At 41.3% G+C, this 23,642-nt stretch overlaps 3 protein-coding genes across 5 annotated transcripts in view; all 3 read left to right on the forward strand.

Moving 5' to 3' along the window:
* The first annotated feature begins 2,663 nt into the window (after positions 1–2,663).
* LOC146521072 (butyrophilin-like protein 2) lies at positions 2,664–13,971 on the forward strand. 3 transcript variants are annotated; one of them, XM_085154374.1, is made up of 9 exons: positions 2,664–3,140; positions 3,985–4,335; positions 8,148–8,480; positions 8,571–8,669; positions 10,267–10,593; positions 10,710–11,042; positions 11,159–11,485; positions 11,587–11,599; positions 11,633–13,971. In XM_085154374.1, the coding sequence occupies exons 1-9, from the start codon at positions 3,104–3,106 to the stop codon at positions 11,742–11,744; spliced, it is 1,932 nt and encodes a 643-aa protein (XP_085010500.1). In that variant the 5' UTR covers positions 2,664–3,103; the 3' UTR covers positions 11,745–13,971. The 3 variants fall into 3 exon arrangements, with proteins under 3 accessions (XP_085010500.1, XP_085010501.1, XP_085010499.1); XM_085154373.1 differs by having other exon boundaries at positions 2,668–3,140; positions 11,587–13,971; XM_085154375.1 differs by lacking the exon at positions 10,710–11,042 and having other exon boundaries at positions 11,587–13,971.
* A 2,774-nt stretch (positions 13,972–16,745) lies between these two features.
* The window catches only part of LOC146521073 (uncharacterized), a 68,522-nt gene continuing 61,625 nt past the window's right edge, over positions 16,746–23,642 (forward strand). Inside the window, exon 1 of the mRNA XM_085154306.1 lies at positions 16,746–17,637. Within this exon, the coding sequence (XP_085010432.1) occupies positions 17,490–17,637 (148 nt within the window). The 5' untranslated portion in view covers positions 16,746–17,489. The remainder of the gene's footprint in view (positions 17,638–23,642) is intronic.
* Positions 17,702–23,492, forward strand: LOC146521074 (uncharacterized). The gene is made up of 5 exons (XM_085154514.1): positions 17,702–17,964; positions 19,686–20,018; positions 20,105–20,206; positions 22,499–22,831; positions 22,898–23,492. Exons 1-5 carry the CDS (start codon positions 17,823–17,825, stop codon positions 22,942–22,944), a joined length of 957 nt encoding a protein of 318 aa, XP_085010640.1. The 5' UTR covers positions 17,702–17,822; the 3' UTR covers positions 22,945–23,492.

The following is a 23,642-nucleotide window of genomic DNA, read 5'->3' on the forward strand; positions in this document are numbered from 1 at the left end:
TACTTGTAGACTTTTAATTCATTTGAAAGCCTGATGCTTAGCCTTGTCCACCCCAGCTGTAAAACTCAGAAACCAGTCTTACTTGTTATCATCTATCGTCCACCTCGGCCTTACACAGAGTTTCTGTCTGATTTCTCAGACTTTATATCTAATTTAGTTCTGAGCTCAGATAAAATAATTATTGTGGGTGATTTTAACATCCATGTAGATGCTAAAAATGACAGCCTCAACATGGCATTTAATCTGTTATTAGACTCAATTGGCTTCTCTCAAAATGTAAAAGAACCCACCCACCACTTTAATCACACTCTAGATCTGGTTTTAACATATGGCATAGAAACTGAACATTTAACAGTGTTTCCTGAAAACCCTCTCCTGTCTGATCATTTCCTGATTACATTTACAATAATTGATTACACAGCAGTGGAGAGTAGACTTTATCACAGTAGATGTCTTTCTAAAAGCACTGTATCTAAGTTTAAGAATATAATCCACCCACTGTTATCATCTTCAATGCCCTGTACCAACATAGAGCAGAGCAGCTATCTGAACGCTACTCCAACAGAGGTCTATTATCTTGTTAATAATTTTACCACCTCACTACGTACGACTCTGGATACTAGTGATGGTGAGATGAAGCCTCATGATGAACTGAGGCTTTCAACCCAATTGGTCGACTCATGGTTCGAAGCATTGTGATGATTCATTTGCTCTACTGCGCCATCAAGTGGACAATTCAAGTGAAGCGGGCTCTGTGATTATAATGATGTGTAAACCTCTAAACTGAATAAATTGTTTTCATGGTTATTTATCCCGAATATTGTCTCAGTATGTGTGATACAAAAGAGAAAGTGGAAACTATCAGGACAGAACTTTGGTATGATTGTGTAACTGTTAGCCTCAGACAGTCAGTCAATAGTATAATTCAGATCATAGATCAGTACATTTGCATATTTTTATAACTATAAAAAGAAAGCTGACACTTTCGAGACTTTATCTAAGGTGTAAGCATCACAGCAGATGCCTTTGTGTCAACATAGCTGAGGCTAAAACAGAAAAACGATTTTATAAAAATATTCAGCAGTAGATCAAAACCAAAAGAAAACCATTAATCAACAAATGAACATTACCTGATGCTGCTGAATTGAAGCAGAGCAAATTACAGAGGTTTTATTAGAGACACATCTTAGCGTTTTGCAATTTTGCATAATGTTAAAAAGTTTAAATTATTTTAGTAGCCTATTGAACGGCAGAAATTATGTTTTCTTTTCGGAAGTATTTAAAAGGGAAATTCATGACGATGTTTATGTGAAGCGTAGTTTGGATCTCCTTTTGCTGCTGGTTCGGTCAATATTGTTTGAAGACAAATAAAACCTGTAGCTTCAGAATCAGCGCAAAAAACGCGCAAACACGAAGCACGGACCCGCCGACGGATTAGAATCAGCGAGCTGTCTGCTTTCAGCCCTGACCGTGTCCGTGCTGTCTGGTGAGAAAGGCGACAAAGGCTGATTCTGATGCGTCAGCGGGTCCGCGCTTTGTGTTTACGTCTTTGTGCAGAATCGGTGTACCTGCTATCATTTACTGTTTTAGCTGTTTTGTGGTGGTTGAAATGTAGTAATATTTATATTAAAAATCGATTCAGGATTTTAATGAATCGATATCACGCTATCCAAGCTAGAATTTTAAACGATAATCAAAACCCGCTAGTACCTGTGTCATCATGCTTATGTACATCTGGATAATGACACAAACTAGTGTTTGGTGCTTCACTTTTTAATAAACTAAAAGACAGAAATCAGATTATAGGATCTGTAGTGTTGTTTATTTATATTATGGTGCTTATCATTTGTGATATTTATTACTGTGTGCATACTTTATTAGGAGAGATAAAATAAAATAAAAATCTCTTCCTTGCTGGTTCCATCGAAGAAGAAATGCTCAAGTAACTATGTAACACGTACGTAATCCAATTCCACAACACAGTGTGATGGGAAATCAGCTGTGTTTTTCTGCCCATTTTATTTCGAATCTGGCGCAAACCGGTGAACCAGTCCCTGAATCAGTCACGTGTTACGGACTGTCCGCGAGGCCTCGAACGTCACTGCATACGTAATCAAAGCAAGCCTCGATAAGCGCTTCACAAAAATGCCCCCGAGATTACCCGACACACGATTTGACGCTTCGACACACAGGACACATCACTACTGGATACTGTAGCTCCGGTGAAAATAAGACCTCAAATCAGAAGTACCTGCCTCCGTGGTATAATTCTCAAACATGTAACCTAAAGCAGATTAAGCTGGAGAGGAAATGGCGTGTCACAAATTTAGAGGATCATCATTTTTTTGATGACTGTGGCAGCAGTCATGTGGTTTTAGTGAAGGACCCAAAGTCTGGCAAAAGCTGTGATTTGAGTGAGCTTTATTTATTATTATTGTGTTATTATTATTGTATTATTATTATTATTATTATTATTATTATTATTATTAATAATAATAATAATAATAATAATAATAATAATAATAATAATAATAATAATAATAGTAATAATAATAAATTTACCAGCAATCCAAAATACACACATGTATTTATTAGAATTGAATATAAAGATTGTCATTATTCACTTTTCTTTTTCGTTTTTCTTTCTATTTTTTGTTTACTTTTACAAAAGTAAAAGAAGTAACAAACAAAGTTATGTCTTTGGAATATGACAAGTGAGTCAAACAGTGCTGCACATCCTCGCTGCAGGTGTGAAGAAGGAAACCTCAGAAAACGATGTAAATGTATGAAAATGTTTTGACAAAGCTTAAAATCCTAGTGTCGGTTTTGTAAAATTTTAAGTTTAATTTCTACATTTAAATTCTAAATGACAGCAGAAAATTAATCCCTCAGGGCAGCAACCACATGTTACTAGAAGCAGTAACGCTTCTAATAACATGTTGTTTCTCCTCTGAGTTTAATTGTGAAAGTAAAAAAAAGAACAAAAAAGAGTTTTATTTTGAAAAATCTGCAGGAAATTATCAGTGTTCCTCTTTCTAACTTAAGAGGACCAAACTTTTAGTGCAGCAGCTGCGTGTTGTTGTTATCAGGACTTTAACTGGAGATGAAGATGTTGCTGCCACTCTTGCTCCTCGTACTCGGTAAGAGCGCTCTTTGAATGCAAACACAACGACACAGCTGTTTGTGCTTTTAGACAACATAAAGTCTGTAACATGAGTTTACTGAATGTAAACTGACTCTACTTGACTTTATTCCTTATAACCCCCTCTGGGACTTCATGCAGGGCGCTCACAGGGTTACAGCTGAGTTCATATCTGTTTAAGACGAACTATCTGTGTGTTCCAGACGTCTCTGTTTCTTATTGATAGAACCACAAACCTGCCAGAAAGTAGTGACGTTTGACAAGATTAACGACTATGGCAAAAAAAAAAGAAGAAAAAAAACTTGTCCAATGATACAGATGAAAATTGGTTGTGTTGCCAGTTGTGTGTAACATTGTCAGTGGTGACACTTTTATGTATTGTAACACTGAGATGTCTATTTGCTAATAAACTGTTTGGTGTGTGTGTCTGTGTGTGTGTCACTGTGTTTCTGCCTCATTTGATGTTGTTGCATGGTGAGGTTATTTGTTAAAAATGAATGACTGCGGTGTCGTTGTTGGCCCTGCAGGGCTCAGATCTGCTTGTATCTGTGTTCATTTTCAACCAAATTTAGATATAAATAAGAGATGGTTTCCTCCCTTTTTCTCATTGTTGTTCAGTCATCCATCAGTTTTCTTTAACATCTTTGATGTCCTTTCAGTGTTTGTTGGATAGGAAGAATCCATGTTTGAATACTTTTCATAAAACATGGCTGAGAGTGACGTTACATATTCTGCAACTTTCTGAAACCACTTTATATTCGACTTTATATCAACCCAAGGAAAAAATCCACTGCATACACATAATAAGTGTTTTTGTTGTGTGTGCTTGTGTCTCCTTCCAGTTTCCCAGCATGCCCTGGCTCCGGTAGTGGAGGTGTATGAGGGGGAAAAATCTGTCCTGTTGCATTTTAAGTACTCAGGTTTTATACCTGAGGAAAATCCCACTGTGCTGTGGACTCGCGATGATCTCAACCCCAAAGCTGTCCACCTACGACGAGAGGAAACAGATGATCTTAAAGGGCAAAACCAGCGTTACAGAGGGCGCACATCAATGAGGCCTGATGCTCTGGACACTTTAGACTTCAGCCTCACTCTGAGAAAACCCCAAATGACTGATAGTGGCAACTACACCTGCTCCATCGGAAATGAAAGGGCAGAACTGAAACTGACCGACATACAGCTGCATGTCAAAGGTAAGAAACCCAAACAAACAAAAGAAAAATAACACCTTCTATAATTACAAGTCAAAGATCACATGTCAAACTAAAGGTTGATAGAAAAGGAATTTCTTTTGCTGGAAACTGGAAAATGGCATTAACATTTTCCAGATGCAACCAGTTTGCAAACATCAAAATCTCACAGGTAGATTTTTTGGTGTTTCTATTAAATCTGGATCATTTGATTCAGAATGTTTTACATCCTGTATACGCAAGAAAACCTGCAGCTCACAGGTCTAATAGAGACCGATGTACAACATGTAACAGAGGATGTCATTTTAAGAAGATAAACTTGACCTCTGGAACTATGAATGACAGGATGATAAAGTGCTGCCAGCTGTTCTTTATTCCAGAAGAATCCACTTCCAATCAAGTAGCTTTCGTTTATTCATTTATTGAACAGGAAGCAGGGTTATGCATTCATAATGTGAGTGTGGAGGTAGTGTGGTAAGGGGGTGTCATACAAGGGCCAACATGAGAAATTAGTGACGCTCCCTTAACGGCCTCAAGCTGCCACTTGTGGCACGTCTGGAGGAAAGGCAGATCATTTTGAATGTTGTGGATCCAAAACTTGGCACCGCCTCCATCTATGATGGCCCAGGAGCTCCGTTTCTGGGTAGATGACCTGCCACATACCAGCATCAGGCCGCCACATCAACAACATGTTGGGAGTGATTGAATCAAAATCAGCTACGTTTGAGGGGACATAAACATAACCAGGGGCTTGGAGGTGACGATGCCCTCTACTTTGCTGAGTATGGTCCTAAAGACTTCTTCAGTGACATGCTCCAAGATGGTGTAGAGCTGATTTGATGGAACAAATCTCCTGTTCCCATGAACCACCGTGTAGAGCGTATGGAGGGTTGAAATGGAGATGCTGGCTGGCCAACTGTTTTCAGAGCAGGGCCGAGATGCGATCCTTGACATGATGATGAACAATGTGGTGTGGTATACACCAGGTGCTGCCATCTGTACAGTGTATGTACCACATATAGTGAAATGTATATAAAATTTGAATAGACACTGAGGAGTGGAGGCCTACTGTAGGAGAGCTTTGGCTGGACCCTGCAGAATCCAACCAAATCAGTACAGTAAAGCTGGTCCTCTTCATGGATCCAGACGTGCAGGCTCCACTGGAGTCAGGGAATGTGGGTAATCATATTCGTGTCTCTATCTTTATTTACACATGTTCTGTTGCTTCTCAAGACTATTTTTATGGATTTTATAGTGTCCAGTTTAGTTACCATTTTAAACAAAAAGAGAGATAATCATGATATTTATAATAATAATAATAATAATAATAATACATTTTATTTATGAGTGCCTTTCAAGTCACCCAAGGACACTTTACAATAGGTTAAAACACTGAGTAAAACAATGTCAGAATAAGAACAATAAAACAAAAGCACAAGATAAAATTAACAAACAGTGGATTCACAGTGAATATGCAGATTTGAACAGATGGGTTTTGAGTTGGGACTTAAACTGTGGGAGGGAACCAATGTTTCTTATTTCTGGGGGCAGAGAGCTCCACAGCCTGGGAGCAGAGCAGCTGAAAGCTCTGCTTCCCATGGTGGTGAGGCGGAAGGAAGGTACAGCAAGCTGGATAGAAGAAGAAGATCGAAGTGAACGGGCAGAACAGGTAGTGGTTAACAGGTCAGAAAGGTAAGCAGGAGCGAGGTTATGAATGGCCTTGAAGGTGAGCAGAAGAAGTTTGAATATTATCCGGAGTTTCACAGGGAGCCAGTGAAGTTCCTGAAGAACAGGAGATGTGCTGGTAGGAGGGGGTTCTGGTGATAATGCGAGCAGCAGAGTTCTGAACCAGTTGAAGCTTGTAGAGGGATTTTTGGGGGAGACCATGCAAAAGAGAATTGCAGTAGACAATACGGGAGGTAACAAGACTGTGGACAAGAATGGACGTAGACTGGGTAGAAAGAGAAGGAAGCAATCTGTTAATGTTACGTAGATGGAAGTAGGCAGAACAGTTGAGATTACTGATGTGAGATTTATAGGAAAGTGAACTGTCTAGGATGACACCAAGGCTCTTAACCTGAGGAGAAGGGAAAACTGTGGAGTTATCGATGGTGAGTGAGAAATGGTTCGCCTTCAAAAGGTTGGATTTGGTACCAATAAGGAGGATCTCAGAAAATTAGGGGTAAACCAGGATTTTAACTCGGATAGACATTCTGAAAGGGAGGAAGGTGGGAGGGAGGAATCAGGTTTGCAAGAGAGATATAACTGGGTGTCATCAGCAAAACAGTGAAACTGAAGATCAAATTTGCGGAAAATGGTAACTAGAGGGAGGATGTATATTATGAAGAGAAGAGGGCCTAACACTCAGCCTTGGGGTACACCAGAGGTGACGGGGAATAGATGAGAGCGGAATGATCTTAGTTGAATAAACTGGGAACGGTCGAGGAGATATGATTGAAACCAGGCGAGGGGTGTGTCAGAGATGCCGAGAGAGGAAAGTCTGCTTAGAAGTACAGAGTGAGAAATGGTGTTGAAGGCTGAGCTCAGATCTAAAAGGACGAGAATGGTGAGAAGACCAGAGTCCGCTCCAATTAGAAGATCGTTAGTGACTTTAAGTAAAGCAGTTTCTGTACTGTGACATGAACGAAAACCAGATTGAAATCTCTCGTAGATGTTATTATTAAGCAGGTGTAAATGAAGTTGAGCTGCAACCACTTTTTCGAGTATCTTAGAAATGAAGGGTAAATTGGAAATGGGACGGAGGTTGTTAAAGTTGTTGGGATCTAAAGAAGGATTTTTCAGTATAGGAGTGACTAGAGCAGTCTTCAATAAGGAGGGAACGATACCGGTGGTGAGAGAAGAGTGGATGATAGCAGAGATGAGTGGGAGTAAAGAAGACAGGCAGGAATTCACAAGCCCCGTGGGCATGGGGTCAAGATGACATGTGGCAGGCTTTGATTTACATATGAACTCGGAAATATCAGATAAATCAGGAAGATGAAAAGTGGAAAACGGCTCAAAAAGGAGAAAAGGTTCTGGAGAGGGAGTAGACACAACATTTGATCTGAGTTGCTGGTGGATGTTGTTGATTTTCGTAGTCCAGAACAGCATCAAGGAGTTGCAGGTTTCAGAGGGATAGAAGTGCGGTGGTAAAGCGTTGGGGGGTTGAATTCGTTTGTTGAGAACTGAAAACAGAGTCCTTGCATTACCCTCATAAGAACTGATAATACCAGAGTAGAAGCTTTGTTTGGCCTTGTTGATGGAGTCTTTATACTGAAGTACATGGTATTTATAGATTTCTGAATCAACAGTTAAACCAGATTTCTTATATTTACGCTCTAGCTGCCGAGCTTCGGCCTTCAGAGCTCGGAGGTCAGAGGTAAACCAGGGAGCAGAGCGAGCGAAGGAAACACAGTGGGTTTTTACAGGAGCCAGAGAATCAAGGACAGTGCGTAGACAATTATTATAATATAACAACAAATCATCAGGAGTAGAATAGAAGTCTGGAATCTGAACATTGTCCAAACTGGTAGTGAGAATGTCCATATCAATGTTCTTGATGTTGCAGAACGAGATGAGACGGGTTGGCTTGGTAGAAGAGCAGCAGAGAGTGAGGTTAAATGAAAGGAGGAAGTGGTCAGTTATGGGGATTTCAGTAGCAGAAAGATTCATATTTATATATTATTAATATGTATTTTTACTGGTAGCAGAGTCAGAGTTCAGTAACACATGCTCAGATCATAGCACATCAGTTCTCTCTTTACCATGAGCATGGCTGCTGCTGCTTCTGATATTATGGTTCATTTTCCTCGTAGATCAGCAAGTGGAGGTGAAGGTGGAGGAAGGATCAGACTCTGTCATCCTGCCCTGCAAAACAAAACCTGACCTGCCTGAAAAGGCCACAGTGGAGTGGACTCGCCCCGACCAAGAACTCACTATGGTCCATTTGTATGTAAACAGAAGTGACCATCCTAAATATGTAGACAACCTTTACTGTGGTCGCGCAAAGATGAACAAAGACCTGTTGAGAACTGGAGACCTCAGTCTGACCCTGAAATACCCCACAGAGAGAGACAGTGGAGGATACATCTGCACCATCTACAGGGACAAAGACATCCTGAGACAGAAAGTAGTGCTGCAGGTCAAAGGTCAGACATGTAGAAAAACACCAGGTGTCAGTGCAGGAGATTGAGGTCAAGGTTCAACAGTCATGTTGATATTGTTTTGTTTCTCCACAGAACCATTTCCATCCTGGGCCACAGCTCTCCTGGTTCTCCTGGTTGTTCTTGGGGTTTCTGGAGGTCTTTTATTTTATTTCCGGCACTATTTCATGCCAGGTGAGTGTCTCCTACTACACTACCCATAATGCCGATGGTCAGCAGGTGTCCTCTGGTGGCTCCTTGACTGTGGCTCACACAAACTTGTTCCAGAAGCTGAAAGAGTTGAGAGTTACAAACAGCTGATACAGAGAGCTGAAGAGAAACTTCCAGGTTTGTTCCAGAAGTCAGAAAACCTCCTTCAGACTCAGTCATTGATCAGTGAAACAGCTCCACAACACGACTTTACTAAACAGTGTGTGTGCTTCACTGCATTGATCTGACACAGAGGCTGCATGTGTACAAGCTGTTCTTCTTCTGTGGTGGTAAACAGCAGCTGACATGGAAACATGTGCTGACAGTAAATGTTGCAGCAGCTTCAGTAAATGTTCCTCCTTGAGTTGTGCTCAGTCATGTGGTGGAGAGCTTCAGATGTTCAGACACATGAGATCTTCATGGTTTCTGTGCTGATGTGTGTGAGACATGGCCGACTGTGGAGGCTCAGTCTGTCTGTTCTTCTGCTCTTCATCCAACATGTCTGCAGCATTAGTAAGGTAGTGAGTGCTTAATTAATCATTTATAAAGTAATACTCATCCTTAGTGTTTAGTTTATAAATAGATAGATATAGATATAAATTGATATCAATATAAATATATAATCTTGATTAATAAGTCTGTTTTATACATCTGATGAACAAAGTATTTAAAAGCACATTTGTTTGCTTTAATACATGTTTTGTTAATACTTATTTAATATTTCATATCATGGTTAATTCAGGCAGTTAATAGTTAATGTCTTTTGTTCTAGATGACCTAAAGTGAGAACTACTTTGGCTTTATAAAGAATGCTTAATGAAAATGAAAGTGTTTCAAGACTCCAACAAGTCTTTACAACAGAAAAGCACAAAGCACAAAGAGATACAGAACATACAAATATTAACTACCAGGTGCAAACATCACCCACCTGAGGTTCACAGAATATTCAGCTTGTGCGAGTGGATTAAACTAAGAAGATCAGCTGAGCAGTTGGAGCCTCAGGATAGCTTAACTTAAATATACTGAAGCCTCTTCATTTAAAATAAACACAGTTTTCACAAATCCATAGTGTTTATTTGACATAACTTCACAAACACCACCAACAGATACCATGTATCCATCATGTTAAACCCATAATGCAGGGAAATGTCTCTGGGAGGTTTCAGAGTTTAGGGTGTTTTAGTTCAGTCCTGATGTTCAGCTGTCCTCTGGTTTGTGCTCTGTTAGCTTTAGTCAGACATGTCAACATCCAGCCTGCTTCAGTTCCAAAGTGCTGCTGAATTAAATGAAATCGTGCTTTCACACAGGGGAACTCAGCTGAAATGAAGGAAGTAGTAAATATTGTCCTCTTCATACACAATGAAAACTCTGAGAAGCTTCTTTGGGTCGAGGTGATCAGGTGGAGAGGTGGTTCTCCATCATCAAGGAGAATCCCAAATCAATGTGCATTTCCATGATATCTTAAAACCCCATCCTGTAAAACAGGGATGTTACTGTTCCTTCTGCTCTGATGTGCTTCTGTCCTTCAGCTTTATCTAAAACTCTGAAAACCTGCTGCTGTCTGTATTTGTTGTTCTTTCAGTTATTCCAGTGAAGGTGAAGGATGGGGAAAAGTCTGTCACGCTGCCCTTCAAAACCACAAAAAACCTGTCGGGGGAAATTCAAGTGATATGGGAACGTTACGAGCCATTCCAGAAGGCTCACGTGTTTACAAATGGCCCAAACCAATATGAAGAACAGCACGAGGTTTACAAAGACCGAACTGTGATGAATGAAAACGTCCTGAAATCTGGAGACCTCAGCCTGACCCTGAAATACCCCACAAATGCTGACAGTGGAGAGTACAAGTGTTTGGTCTGGAGGAAGGGAAACTTCATCAGAAAGAAAACTGTGCTGCTCAAAGTCAAAGGTTGGTTTGTCTGTACAGCTGTCATATTAGAAATAGAAGAAGCTCTGATTTTAGTGCCAAAATAAATCTATGAAGTTATGAATTCACAGCTCATGTTGTGTTTGTTGTCTTCTTAGTCTGTCAGGTGCAGTTTGAGGAGGGGGCGGAGTCTGTCCAGCTGCCCTTCATAACCACAGAAAACCTGCCTGAAGATGCTGAAGTGGAGTGGAAACACAAAGAGCCTGAACCATCACAGAATGTCAATGTGTATGAGAACGGCTTTGACCAGCATGAAGAACAGCACGAGGTTTACAGAGACCGAACTGTGATGAATGAAAAACCGCTGGAAACTGGAGACCTCAGTCTGACCCTGAACCAGCCCACAGAGAGAGACAGTGGAGAGTACAAGTGTTTGGTCTGGAGGAAGGGAACCAACATCAGAAAGAAAACTGTGCTGCTCAAAGTCAAAGGTTGGTTTATCTGTACAGCTGTCATATTAGAAGTAGAAGAAGCTCTGATTTTGGTGCCAAAATAAATCTATGAAGTTATGAATTCACAGCTCATGTTGTGTTTGTTGTCTTCTTAGTCTGTCAGGTGGAGGTGGAGGAGGGGGCGGAGTCTGTCCAGCTGCCCTTCAAGACCACAAAACACCTGTCGGGGGAAGTTCAAGTGATATGGGAACGTTACCAGCCGTTCCAGAAGGCTCACGTGTTTACAAATGGCCCAAACCAATTTGAAGAACAACACGAGGTTTACAAAGACCGAACTGTGATGAACAAAGACCTGCTGGAAACTGGAGACCTCAGTCTGACCCTGAACCAGCCCACAGAGAGAGACAGTGGAGAGTACAAGTGTTTGGTCTGGAGGAACGGAACCAACATCAGAAAGAAAACCGTGAAGCTCAAAGTCAAAGGTTGGTTTGTCTGTAGAAGTAGAAGAACCTCTGATTTTGGTGCCAAATAAATCTATGAAGTTATGACTTCACAGCTCATGTTGTGTTTGTTGTCTTCTCAGTCTGTCAGGTGCACTTCTTGATGCGGGTGGAGTCTGTCCAGCTGCCCTTCATAACCACAGAAAACCTGCCTGAAGATGCTGAGGTGAGGTGGATACGTGAAGAATCAGGTCCATTAGTGATGGTCCACGTGTATAAGAAACCCTCAGACCAGCTCTGACCTTTGAACTTTTTCTGCATTTTGTGATTTGGCTGTTTCAGCATTGTAACACAGAAACGCGGATTCTATTTTAAGTCCAGTATCCTGTTGTTGGTGTTCAGATGTGGTGCAGCCCCCTCCACCCGTCCTGTTTCCTTATCAGGACCCCCCACCCCCCCTTCACTTTAGTGCTCCAGTCAAAATTGATCAGTCGGCTCTTAAGTTAGCATAACAAACATTTTTCACCACCAAATACAGTTCAGTGGGTCGTCAGCATAGCTGGACTGGCCATCAGCCCACCGGGCAATGCCCGATGGGGATTTTTCGTTTTTATGGGCCGATGGGGTTATTTTTTGTTTTTTTTCCATAACAGTATAAACACTGAAAGGTGGTGGATTGGCCAGATGAAGGGACATGTGTAAAAATAACTCAGTGTTTTGGTGGTGGCTATTGTGGAGCTTCCACAGATTCAGTAACATTAGCAAGTGGTGGAGGCCAGCAGATGCAACACGCTGGCAGGTGGATGACGGAAAGGCAGAAGGAGCAGAGACCCGAGGCGGTGAACTGAACTTCAGGTAAGAAGTTATGACCTGCAGTCTATCTGGGTCAGATATAAACCAAGTTTAGGTGGAGTTTATTTTCGTTATGCTGACATTTTACAGTCAGTTACAATAACTCGTAATGCATACTAGCTAGCTGGGCGGGTGTTATGATGTTATTGATGTTGAGCTTGTTTTATCTTATTTTATTTATAAGGTTAGTTATTAGTTTCCAACCGTCCCGTAAAAAACGGAATCGTCTTGTATTCAGAGAAAATATTACGTGTTTCGTATTGAACTAAAAAGGAACAGAGTTTGTCCCGGACTTCAGCTACAATGAAAAAGACACAAAGCTGCAGTTATTCTGTCTTTGCTGTACAGCTGCCTCTTCTTCTCTCATTCGCTCCCCTTCCTCTCCTGTTTCTACTTCAATCATGAAACTCAATGATCAGCTGATCGGCTTTTCTCTCTCGTTTGTTTATCGCCCACTTTGCGCCAGAACGGGGAAACCGGCTGAGGTCGGGCTAAACAACAGCAGCACGTTTAAGCTTGATCAGCTGTTGTTAGAATTGATTTAATATTAATTTCTAGTATCAGCAGATGTTTGCTGGAGCCACAGCTGTAAAAGCTGCTGGTCATGATGTGGGTTTGGATATGTGGTGAGAGGGAAACATGAAGATGAAACCAGGAGACGTCCTTACTGAATCATCAGAGCTGAACAGGTGATGGAGAAACAGGTTTACCTTTTAGGTGACATGAATGAGTTGAAGGGAAGTTATGAACTGTTTCTGAGAGACAAATAACACCAGGATCCTTTTCTAAGTAGCTGACAGCTGGTAACTGTGCAGTGGCGGGTCTAGCAAAGTGTTGCCAGGGGGGCAGGTAGGGCATTAACAGGGAGAGGGGGGCACAAAGAAATACTTTTCTTTCTTATTCTCATTTAAAATTTCTCGCTTTTAACAAATAATTATCTGAATCTTACAACAAACGTTTTCATCTGATGTCAAATGTATAGAAATCCATTATTGTACATAGTATTTTTTTTAGTAGCTAAGTACTGTATATGGTGCCAGTATTTTCCCACATTTTCTAGATACTGTACCACTACTGTGTGTAAAATGCCATCAAAAAGTCAGTTAAGTTTTATTCTTTCTCAGCTGTCTTTCACTTTTTAAAGGTTGCCATGTTAGAAAAAATATTTTGCCCTGCCATGCTGTTTATTGATGTGGCAAATGAATGGTTTATGAAAATATATCTAAATCTGTAATCAGTAATGATCATGTCCCACCTCTAGTCTTCTCTGTCTTGATTTCAGGTTTTCACCGTGTGTTGTAGATAGTTCAGGAGGTTAACTCGACCAACAGTCTACTTTCAGGTACTGTTTAGAATACCAGAATAGGGAGGACGGTGTAGGTTTAAGTTTATTAGACTGATACATATATACCAACAAGACAGTGTACATCACTGTGACAACAGCGCTTGTTTTCATTCAAAGGCTTTATGGTTTTTCTTATAATACCTGGTGGGCCGGTCTCTAGTCAAAATGCCCTGCTCATCTTTCTTCTCTGGACTGTTGGATAGAGTCATGTGACCTGCACTACACATGGAAATGAGCAGCAGAGCTCAAATCTGTCTGGTTTCCATCTGCTATTTTTAGATTGGTTATTATCGGTTAACACACAAAATAAAATCAGCTGGCTGACCTTTAATCTGATCCTTGTTGTTCTTCTTCTGTGGTGTTTGTGATGGAGCAGCTGGTCCTGATGTGTTTGATGAAGCCAAGGTTCCTGCTGCTTCAGCAAAGTTTCAGTTTTTTAACAATTTAACAACAGCTCAAAATACATAAGATTCAAAACTGATGATGCAAAGAGCTGATTTTCTTTTTTTGACATATAAAATTTTAGAAAGCTGAATTTAAGCTTGCTTACTTAGAAAGAAATAAACTGAAATAGTCCACAAATTAGTCTCTACTGTTTATGATAATTATATTTTAACGAGAGATACAGAACATAACATAAAACTATAAGTTGGTTTTTGTAATGGAAGATTTTATATGTGTGTGTGTGTGTGTGTGTGTGTGTTATTGTCATTTAAAGTGTTTATGTGCTCAGTTGTGACACTGTTGTGACACAACTAGCTGAACTTACTTTGACCTCAACAGTTGAAGAAAACAACTGCTTTTCTGTGAGTTTCTTAAAGTGACTTGAAACTGCGACATCTGTTTTGAACATGCTGGGGTGAAGACCGCAGAGCCTGAGAAGAGGAAGTAAGTAGCTGATGTTATGGGAGGATAAATAGGTGCCGCCACGCCTCGAGAGCTCAGAGCTGCATGACTGTGTTAACCGTCTGTTTCCTCTCCCATGCACATGGTCATATAGGCGTTGGTTACAGCTAACCGTGTCTGCAGACTTTGTTCATCTAAATTTCACCACAGTTTGTGTGTCAGTTCTTCTCAGAGAGTCTGCAGGACAGTTTGGTCTGGAAGCTCCTCCTGTGTCCTCGAGGATCAGAGTGTAAAATGAGATGTTTTGTGCCCGTGAACAAAGATCTGCTGAACTTAAAAACCTGATAACGTTCCCCCTCTGAGATCTCCATCATCAGCAGGTAAACAGTGAGATCTGCTCTGAGCTGCTCTGTGAACACAGACCACACTTTGTGCTTTAGACTGTTTGAAACTGCAGCATTCAAACAGTGGCGGATCTAGGAAATGTTACATGCGAGGGCCAGAAGAGGGGGATCAGGTCTATGCAGGATGGCACATACCTCTTCAGTGAAGTATGTGAAAACCCCCTATACACAAATGGAGTACATTTGTGCACAGTAACTGAAAACTCTTCAATATGAGAAGAAGAGAAAGCAACACCAGAAACAGCACACAGTAGACATAACTACCAAAATAAAAGGTTACAACAGCAGAGAATACCTGACATGAAATTAGGGCGCACAGGAGGGCAGAAAACCGGAAACCCAACGAATCAAAGTAAAAGTAAAACTAAGAAACTCTGACAATAAAACTAAAACAGGAGATAAATCAAAACCAAACTCACAATGACATGAACTATGAACACTGTGCAGAAATACAGCAATCACAGGCTTGTTTATTCACTTAATTAACCATTAAGTAAACCGTGTTCGGTATAACCTGCATGAATACCAATCAACTACATTTAATTTGACCAGATTATGATAAATGTAACATTTTACAGTGTATTTATGTAACAAAATACATGGAAAATTTCCCTGTAATTAATTTAGTTAAAGTCAGAATTTAAGGCATGACCTTTTTGGGGGTCCAAACTCAAACTATGAAATAACAGTGAGGACAGTTGATCATATTATTATATTAATACTTTTTCTTTTTGTTTAATTATTTATTCGTTTTTATTATTTCACACACACACACACACACACACACACACACACACACACACACACACACACACACACACAGCCATCATCTATACAGCTTCTAAACTTACTGTCAGTTTTGCAAAACTAAAACTGTAATTAGGTCAGCTTACATTAATATAAACCCACGTGGATCAACCACGTGTTCCTGAAAGCAGCTCGCTGTCTGCAGTGTCTGTGCTCCCTGCTGCTTCTCCTCACTTTCATGTTTAGAGTTCTGCAGAAGGATTTTATTTTGAAGGCTCTGACAGGAAGTTGTGAGGTGTCTCTGTCTAACTTCAGAGGAGGAAACTTTGTTCAGTGCGTCAGCGGTGCTGTGATCGAGCTGCGTGCGCCTGTTCCTCAGAGTTAACGGGACTTTCAGCGGAGAGGAAGATGCTGCTGCGGCTCGTGCTGCAGGTCCTCGGTAAGAAAGCACACACGCAGACTGACACACACACAGTGTGTAACACGAGCTGACTGCATGAAGCCCCTCTGTGTAGTTACTGTGGTCCCTACATGCGGGCTTCATGTGGGGCGGGTCTCCCCGTGACAGCTGAGCTCATCATCCTGATATCTGCTTGTTAAGAAGTGCGTCAGTGCTCGTGTGCGTGTGATTCACGGCAGAAATAAAAGTACTTTGTATAAAAACTAAAAGCTTGTCTCACAATATTAAAAGCCCCGTTTACCATAGAAAGCACTTTAATGTGTCAAAAATGGTTTTTGTTCACAATAACGCCACGTGCACAATCATCTGTGTTCAAGTTCACTGATTAATAAAGTTATAACAATCCTAAAACAACAAATAGACATTTTTCTCTTTTTTATTCAACACCAGATGTTACTCTGTGTGTTTGTACATTTTTAATGCTTAGTCTCAGAATAACTTGTGTCCTGAATTGCCCCCTTATAGAAATCCCCCTGAACAGGTCCCCTCCCTGGTCCTCTGGTCACATGACTTACAGTAAGGTCCACAGTAAGATCGTCACCCCTGTTTTTGTTTTTCATACATCAGAATGTCTCACTGTGACTGTTACTGTACAAACTGATATCTTTGTACGGTTGGTGCTCATTTCATGTCAGAAGATAGAACAAATGTGAAAACTAGGAAATATTAATGCATTATAATATTGTTACTATATTTAAGAAGTATTATATATGCTGGTGGTACCAGGACAAACGTCAGTAAAGGTGTCCATGTAAAAGTGTGTTTAGACGTCGAGGTCAGGTGGTACAGCTGCAGAAGTGTCACTTCATGAAATCAGTATGTTCGTAAAAGCTTTATTACGTTTCTCAAACTGTTTTTAACAGCTGTTATTATGGTTGTTATTTTTATTTCATGGGGTTGAAAAAACTGTCATGAAAAATGTTTCATCTGCTTAATGAGAACTTCCTTCTTTTCTAAGCCCGACACATGAAAGCAAATCAAAATGCACGTTCCCTTTGGTTTAGTCACCCCTGTTATATCCTGTCCACTCGGTTACCTGTGTGTGTGTGTGTTGTTGTTGTTGTTATGGTTAAAAATTAACTAACTAAATTTCTTTTATAGATGTCCTTATGACTAATTGAAGGGAGTAAATTTACAAAAAAGAATATTTAAAAAAAATGAAAATGAAAAAACCATCCGTCTTCAAAGTCGATGACGCCTTTTCTTTAACAATGCTTGTTTATTAGCACGTTCATCGTTTGCAGATTACAGTCAAGGATTAAAAGCACTTCATTCCTAACAGAGACTAGTCTCAGAACGTTTCACTTCCGTGTTTTTCAGACGTGCATCAAAGTTTTCTTTGATGTTTTTTAAACATCCTTCCAGTTAGTTTTTGTTGGATGGGAAGAATCCATGTTTGAGTATTTAGCAGAAAACGTGGCTTCTGAAACCACTTTCCCCACGATAAGAACCACTAGAAAAATCCACAGCATACAGGTGATTAGTGTTTTTTGTTGTGTGTGCTTGTGTCTCCTTCCAGTTTCCCAGCATGCCCTGGCTGTGGTGGTGGAGGTGTATGAGGGGGCAAAGTCTGTCCTGCTGCCCTGTCAGTACACAGGTCTTATACTTACGAACCCCACAGTGCTGTGGACTCGCAATGATCTCGACCCCAAATCTGTCCACGTGAGACGAGAGGAAACAGATGATGTAACAGGACAAAACCAGCGTTACAGAGGGCGCACATCAATGAGGCCTGATGCTCTGGACACTTTAGACTTCAGCCTCACTCTGAGAAAACCCCAAATGACTGATGGTGGCAACTACACCTGCTCCATCAGAAATGAAAGGGCAGAACTGAAACTGACCGACGTACAGCTGCATGTCAAAGGTAAGAAACCCAAACAAACAAAAGAAAAATGTCAAATTAAAGGTTGATAGAAAAGGAATTTCTTTTGCTGAAAACTGGAAAATGGCATTAACATTTTCCAGATGTAACCAGTCTGCAAACATCAAAATCTCACAGGTAGATTTTTTGGTGTTTCTACTAAATCTGGATGATTTGATTCAGACGGTTTTACATCCTGTATACGCAGGAAAACCTGCAGCTCACAGGCCTAATAGAGACCGATGTACAACATGTAACAGAGGATGTCATTTTAAGAAGATAAACTTGACCTCTGGAACTATGAATGACAGGATGATAAAGTGCTGCCAGGTGTACTTTATTCCAGAAGAATCCACTTCCAATCAAGTAGCTTTCGTTTATTCATTTATTGAACAGGAAGCAGGGTTATGCATTCATAATGTGAGTGTGGAGGTAGTGTGGTAAGGGGGTGTTATACAAGGGCCAACATGAGAAATTAGTGACGCTCCCTTAACGGCCTCAAGCTGCCACTTGTGGCACATCTGGAGGAAAGGCAGATAATTTTCAATGTTGTGGATCCAAAACTTGGCACCGCCTCCATCTATGATGGCCCAGGAGCTCCGTTTCTGGTTAGATGACCTGCCACATACCAGCATCAGGCCGCCACATCAACAACATGTTGGGAGTGATTGAATCAAAATCAGCTACGTTTGAGGGGACATAAACATAACCAGGGGCTTGGAGGTGACGATGCCCTCTACTTTGCTGAGTATGGTCCTAAAGACTTCTTCAGTGACATGCTCCGAGATGGTGTAGAGCTGATTTGATGGAACAAATCTCCCGTTCCCATGAACCACCGTGTGGAGCGTATGGAGGGTTGTAATGGAGATGCTGGCTGGCCAACTGTTTTCAGAGCAGGGCCGAGATGCGATCCTTGACATGACGATGAACACCAGGTGCTGCCATCTGTACTGTGTATGTACCACATGTAGTGAAATGTATATAAAATTTGAATAGACACTGAGGAGTGGAGGCCTACTGTAGGAGAGCTTTGGCTGAACCCTGCAGAATCCAACCAAGTCGTATTTTGGATCCAGACGTGCAGGCTCCACTGGAGTCAGGAAATGTGGGTAATCAGAGCCAATCAGCAACAGTGGTTGAGCTTGATGGAACAGCCCATATGACCAATCATGATCGTGTATGGTAAATGGCCTGCATTTGTATAGCACTTTAATTAGTCCCTAAGGACCCCAAAGCGCTTTACACTACATTCAATCATCCATCCATTCACACACTGGTGATGGCAGCTACATTGTAGCCACAGCTGCTCTGAGGCACTGACAGAGGCGAGGCTGCCGGACACTGGCGCCACTGACCACCACCAGTAGGCAAACATGGGGTTAGTATCTTGCCCAACGGGGCAGCCTGGGCTCGAACCACTGACCTTCTGATTAGTGGCTGACCTGCTCTGTCACCTGAGCTACAGTGTATGTCTCTATCTTTATTTACACACATGTTCTGTTGCTTGTTAGTGATTACTAAAGGTAGCACTGTGAAGACTATTTGTATGGATTTTATAGTGTCCAGTTTAGTTACCATTTTAAACAAAAAGAGAGAGAATCATGATATTTATATATTATTAATATGTATTTTTACTGGTAGCAGAGATCAGAGCACGTCAGTTCTCTATTTACCATGAGCATGGCTGCTGCTGCTTCTGATATTATGGTTCATTTTCCTCGTAGATCAGCAGGTGGAGGTGAAGGTGGAGGAAGGGTCAGACTCTGTCATCCTGCCCTGCAAAACAAAACCTGACCTGCCTGAAAAGGCCACAGTGGAGTGGACTCGCCCCGACCAAGAACTCACTATGGTCCATTTGTATGTAAACAGAAGTGACCATCCTAAAAATGTAGACAACCTTTACTGTGGTCGCGCAAAGATGAACAAAGACCTGCTGAGAACTGGAGACCTCAGTCTGACCCTGAAATACCCCACAGAGAGAGACAGTGGAGGATACATCTGCACCATCCACAGGGACAAAGACATCCTGAGACAGAAAGTAGTGCTGCAGGTCAAAGGTCAGAGATGTGGAAAAACATCAGGGGTCAGTGCAGGAGATTGAGGTTCAACAGTCATGTTGATATTGTTTCATGTTTCTCAACAGAACCATTTCCGTCCTGGGCCACAGCTCTCCTGGTTTTTCTTGTTCTTCTTCTAGCAGTTTCTGCGGGTCTTTTATTTCAATTCCGTCATTATTTGGTGTCAGGTGAGTGTCTCCTCCTACACTACCCATAATGCCGATGGTTAGCAGAGCTGTAGAGAAACTTCCAGGTTTGTTCCGGAAGTCAGAAAACCTCCTTCAGACTCAGTCATTGATCAGTGAACTCAATCAAAACCCTCTGTTCACTTGGAAAAATGTGCTGACAGTAAATAAGCTCAGTCTGTTCTTCTGCTCTTCATCCAACATGTCTGCAGACGAGTTACCAAAGAACGAGTCAGGAACACATCAGGAGCATGATGGAGACACAGTCTAACACTTGTGTCTCCATCATGCTCCAAAACATTGTTGCTTTGACTCTCGTCTGCGGTTTTTTATCAAGATGAAGGAATCCAGAAGAAGTGTAATAATAACAATTTTCAAGAACATCAGTGAGGTGCAGATTGTTTGCAATATTTGGTTAAAGGTGCCTTAGTGAGTTGCACTTCAATGAAAAGTACTCATATGAATGGGGATTGAAATTTTTACTCAACAAGACAAAGATGATGTTTTCTATAAGGAAAAGGTAGAAAATGAGGTCAGGCACAAGTTACAAGATCAAGTTAAATGTTATGCGATTTAAACAGTTCAAGTTTGTGGTTTGAAACAATGATGTGGATAATACATTTTAGTAAGGTGTTAAATATGAGATGGTTAATAGGAGCAGCAGACAGGATTTCTCTCAGAGCTCTGTAGACTGTGTTGATCAGATGAGTGTTGGACCGTAGATGTGTACTATTTAATTCAGCAGCAGACAGTAGGTTCACATTAATGGAAAAGAAGAGCAAAGATAGAGTTTTAACTTTAAACTCACATATGATGCAGGCTTACATTTCTGTTCTGTCCAAATCTATAAATAAAAGAATACATGTGATCAAACCAGGTCAGCATTCATTGTTCCAGAGTTTCATGTCAAAGCAGGAAAAGGGTTAAAGATGAATGTTCAGTACACACAGGTCACAGTACTGTTAGCTGCTCAGTGGGTAGAAAATATGAGACCGTTAATACTTTATTCATCCCCGAGGGAAATCGAGTTAAGGCTGCCAGCCTCGTCAGCGCCATCTTACCCTCCGACCATACATACATTACACAAACATCACAAGGACAGGTCAGAGAGGTATAACAATGGAAAATGCACAACATGAGGAAAGACGAGGAGAAAAAATAACTCCCCCCAGACTGAGCTCCAACTGGGAGATCAGGGGGGTGAGTGTAGGTGTGCGTCAGTGTACATGTGTATGTGTGTTCTGTGTTCAACCGAGAGAAAGTGTCCCTTCACCCGGTTAAGCTAAAGTCAACAATCTTCTTCAATGCGGGCGGCCTTGAATGAGGGGAGAGAGAGTCACAACAAACAGTCTTATTATCTAAAGGAGAGTTTTGTTATTCCCGTCAGCTTTTGCCTTGAGCATCCAGCTGGTGCCAGGGGGGCCGCATGAGATGAAGATGGTAGTTGTTTTGGTTAGGGCGAAAAAACTGCATCCAGTTTTACAGCTGGTGTAACGTCCATCACTGGTCACCAGGTCTCTTAATTCCCGTTGTTCTTCTTCAAGATCTTATCCATAATGTGTTCCAAAAACACAGTCTGAGTGCTCACAGCCCATCGTCTATCATGTCGGCCAGCCTTGTGGGATTTTGAACAGCTTCATCTGCTTCTTGTTCTTTTATAAGCCAGCTCCAATCAGCCTGAACTCTGTTACCGTAGTTCCAAATTGGTAGATGTCCTTCAATGTCCTCCATCAAGAGTGTCGCCAGACACACGACGCAACCGACCATCGAGTATCCAGAAGCAAACGTCTCCGCAGGACAATCGGGCCCTCCCAAGCGAGACTATACAAAAGACATGAGAAGCTGAGCAGGAAAGATGAGGGAGAGGAAGAAGGAGAAAGTGCGACCGCCTCCATCAAGAGCCAAGAGACAAGATCAATAATTTGTTGGGATTTAGGTTTATCAAGAAATGAGAGGTGCTCCATCCAGAGTGGGATGGATGCCATCTCTTCTAACAAGACCAAGTTTCCTCCAGAAAGATTCACAATTATCCATAAAGCCCACATCGTTTTTTGGACACTACTCAGACAGACAGCAATTTAAGGCGAACATGCGGCTAAACATGCAATTCAATATCATTTTTAGTGACCACCCGTCACCGGGTGTCATTACTGCCGACGTGAAATACAATTTTACTGAATTTATGTTTACCTTTTGTCAGCAGTTTCAAATTTCTGTGCTGTGGTTTGCTTCCATCATTCAGTTTTCTCTACACCTCTGAAAACCTGCTGCTGTCTGTGTTTGCTGTTCTTTCAGTGATTCCGGTGAAGGTGGAGGTGGAGGAGGGGGCGGAGTCTGTCCAGCTGCCCTTTAAAACCACAAAACACCTGTCAGGGGAAGTTCAAGTGATATGGGAACGTTACGAGCCGTTCCAGAAGGCCCACGTGTTTACAAACGGCCCAAACCAATTTGAAGAACAGCACGAGGTTTACAAAGACCGAACTGTGATGAACAAAGACCTGCTGGAAACTGGAGACCTCAGTCTGACCCTGAAACAGCCCACCGAGAGAGACAGTGGAGAGTACAAGTGTTTGGTCTGGAGGAAGGGAACCTTCATCAGAAAGAAAACCGTGAAGCTCAAAGTCAAAGGTTGGTTTGTCTGTTTGTTTGTTGGCTTGTGTGATTGTGTCTGACTGTCTCGAGTCTCCTCTGCAGGTCCAGGATCAAACAGAGGACATCAGGACCAGAAGCTGCTTCATTGATCCGACTCTGAGTTTTACCCTCACCACTCGCCTTTTTGTTCATTTAGTGAGTTTTAATGTCACAGCGTGATAATACAGGAACACACGTTTCACTTTAAGTCCAGTCACATCCTCAGTCTGTCTTTGATGTGTGTGATCAGCTATTGTTCGACGTTCCTCATCTGTTTCTCACCATCTTTACAGTCTGTGCTGTTTAACTTTTTTAAGCCATTTTTGGGCTTTTTCTGCACTTTAATTAAACACTTTTAAATAAAGGTTTTACTTTACTTATCGTTTGGTTTTCTTGTGTCTTTTGTATGCATTATGTTGCACACATAGTCTAGTGTTACCTTTCTGTTTATTTTGGGGTTTTGTTTGTTGTCATTTAAAGCTTTGTGTGTATTTGACTTTTGCAAATTAAAATGAAGAAAATATTTTGGTATTAAGAAAAAGTCCCAAAGTAATTGTTGCAACAGAAGGTTGTTATTTTTACATTGTGATGGAAATGGAGAGCGGGACCAACTAAGTGGAACCAGTGGGCTGTGAGGTGTTGCACCTGGGACTCCTGAGGTGAGGGACCCGTGCTTTCCCCAGAGGAAGAGAAATGAGAGGCCTGTGTGTTCATTCCACTGACAACTTCTGCTGTTTTTCACCTGCTTGTCTTGAGGCAACTGTGAGAATGATTTATAAATAAAACTGAGTTGAACTGTTTGGGTTCA

The sequence above is a fragment of the Neolamprologus multifasciatus genome, chromosome 3, assembly GCF_963576455.1.
Source record: "Neolamprologus multifasciatus chromosome 3, fNeoMul1.2, whole genome shotgun sequence".
NCBI classification, from domain to species: Eukaryota; Metazoa; Chordata; class Actinopteri; order Cichliformes; family Cichlidae; genus Neolamprologus; species Neolamprologus multifasciatus.

Bases quoted from the DNA above. Each gene is read 5' to 3' on its own strand.
- LOC146521072 (XM_085154373.1), top strand. From the start codon at position 3,104: ATGAAGATGTTGCTGCCACTCTTGCTCCTCGTACTCG. The intron at 4,336-8,147 runs GTAAGAAACCCA...TTTTCCTCGTAG, and splicing joins CATACAGCTGCATGTCAAAG to ATCAGCAAGTGGAGGTGAAG. The intron at 11,043-11,158 runs GTTGGTTTATCT...TTGTCTTCTTAG, and splicing joins TGTGCTGCTCAAAGTCAAAG to TCTGTCAGGTGGAGGTGGAG.
- LOC146521074 (XM_085154514.1), top strand. From the start codon at position 17,823: ATGAGGCCTGATGCTCTGGACACTTTAGACTTCAGCCTCACTCTGAGA. The intron at 20,019-20,104 runs GTCAGAGATGTG...GTTTCTCAACAG, and splicing joins AGTAGTGCTGCAGGTCAAAG to AACCATTTCCGTCCTGGGCC. The intron at 20,207-22,498 runs GTGAGTGTCTCC...CTGTTCTTTCAG, and splicing joins CCGTCATTATTTGGTGTCAG to TGATTCCGGTGAAGGTGGAG.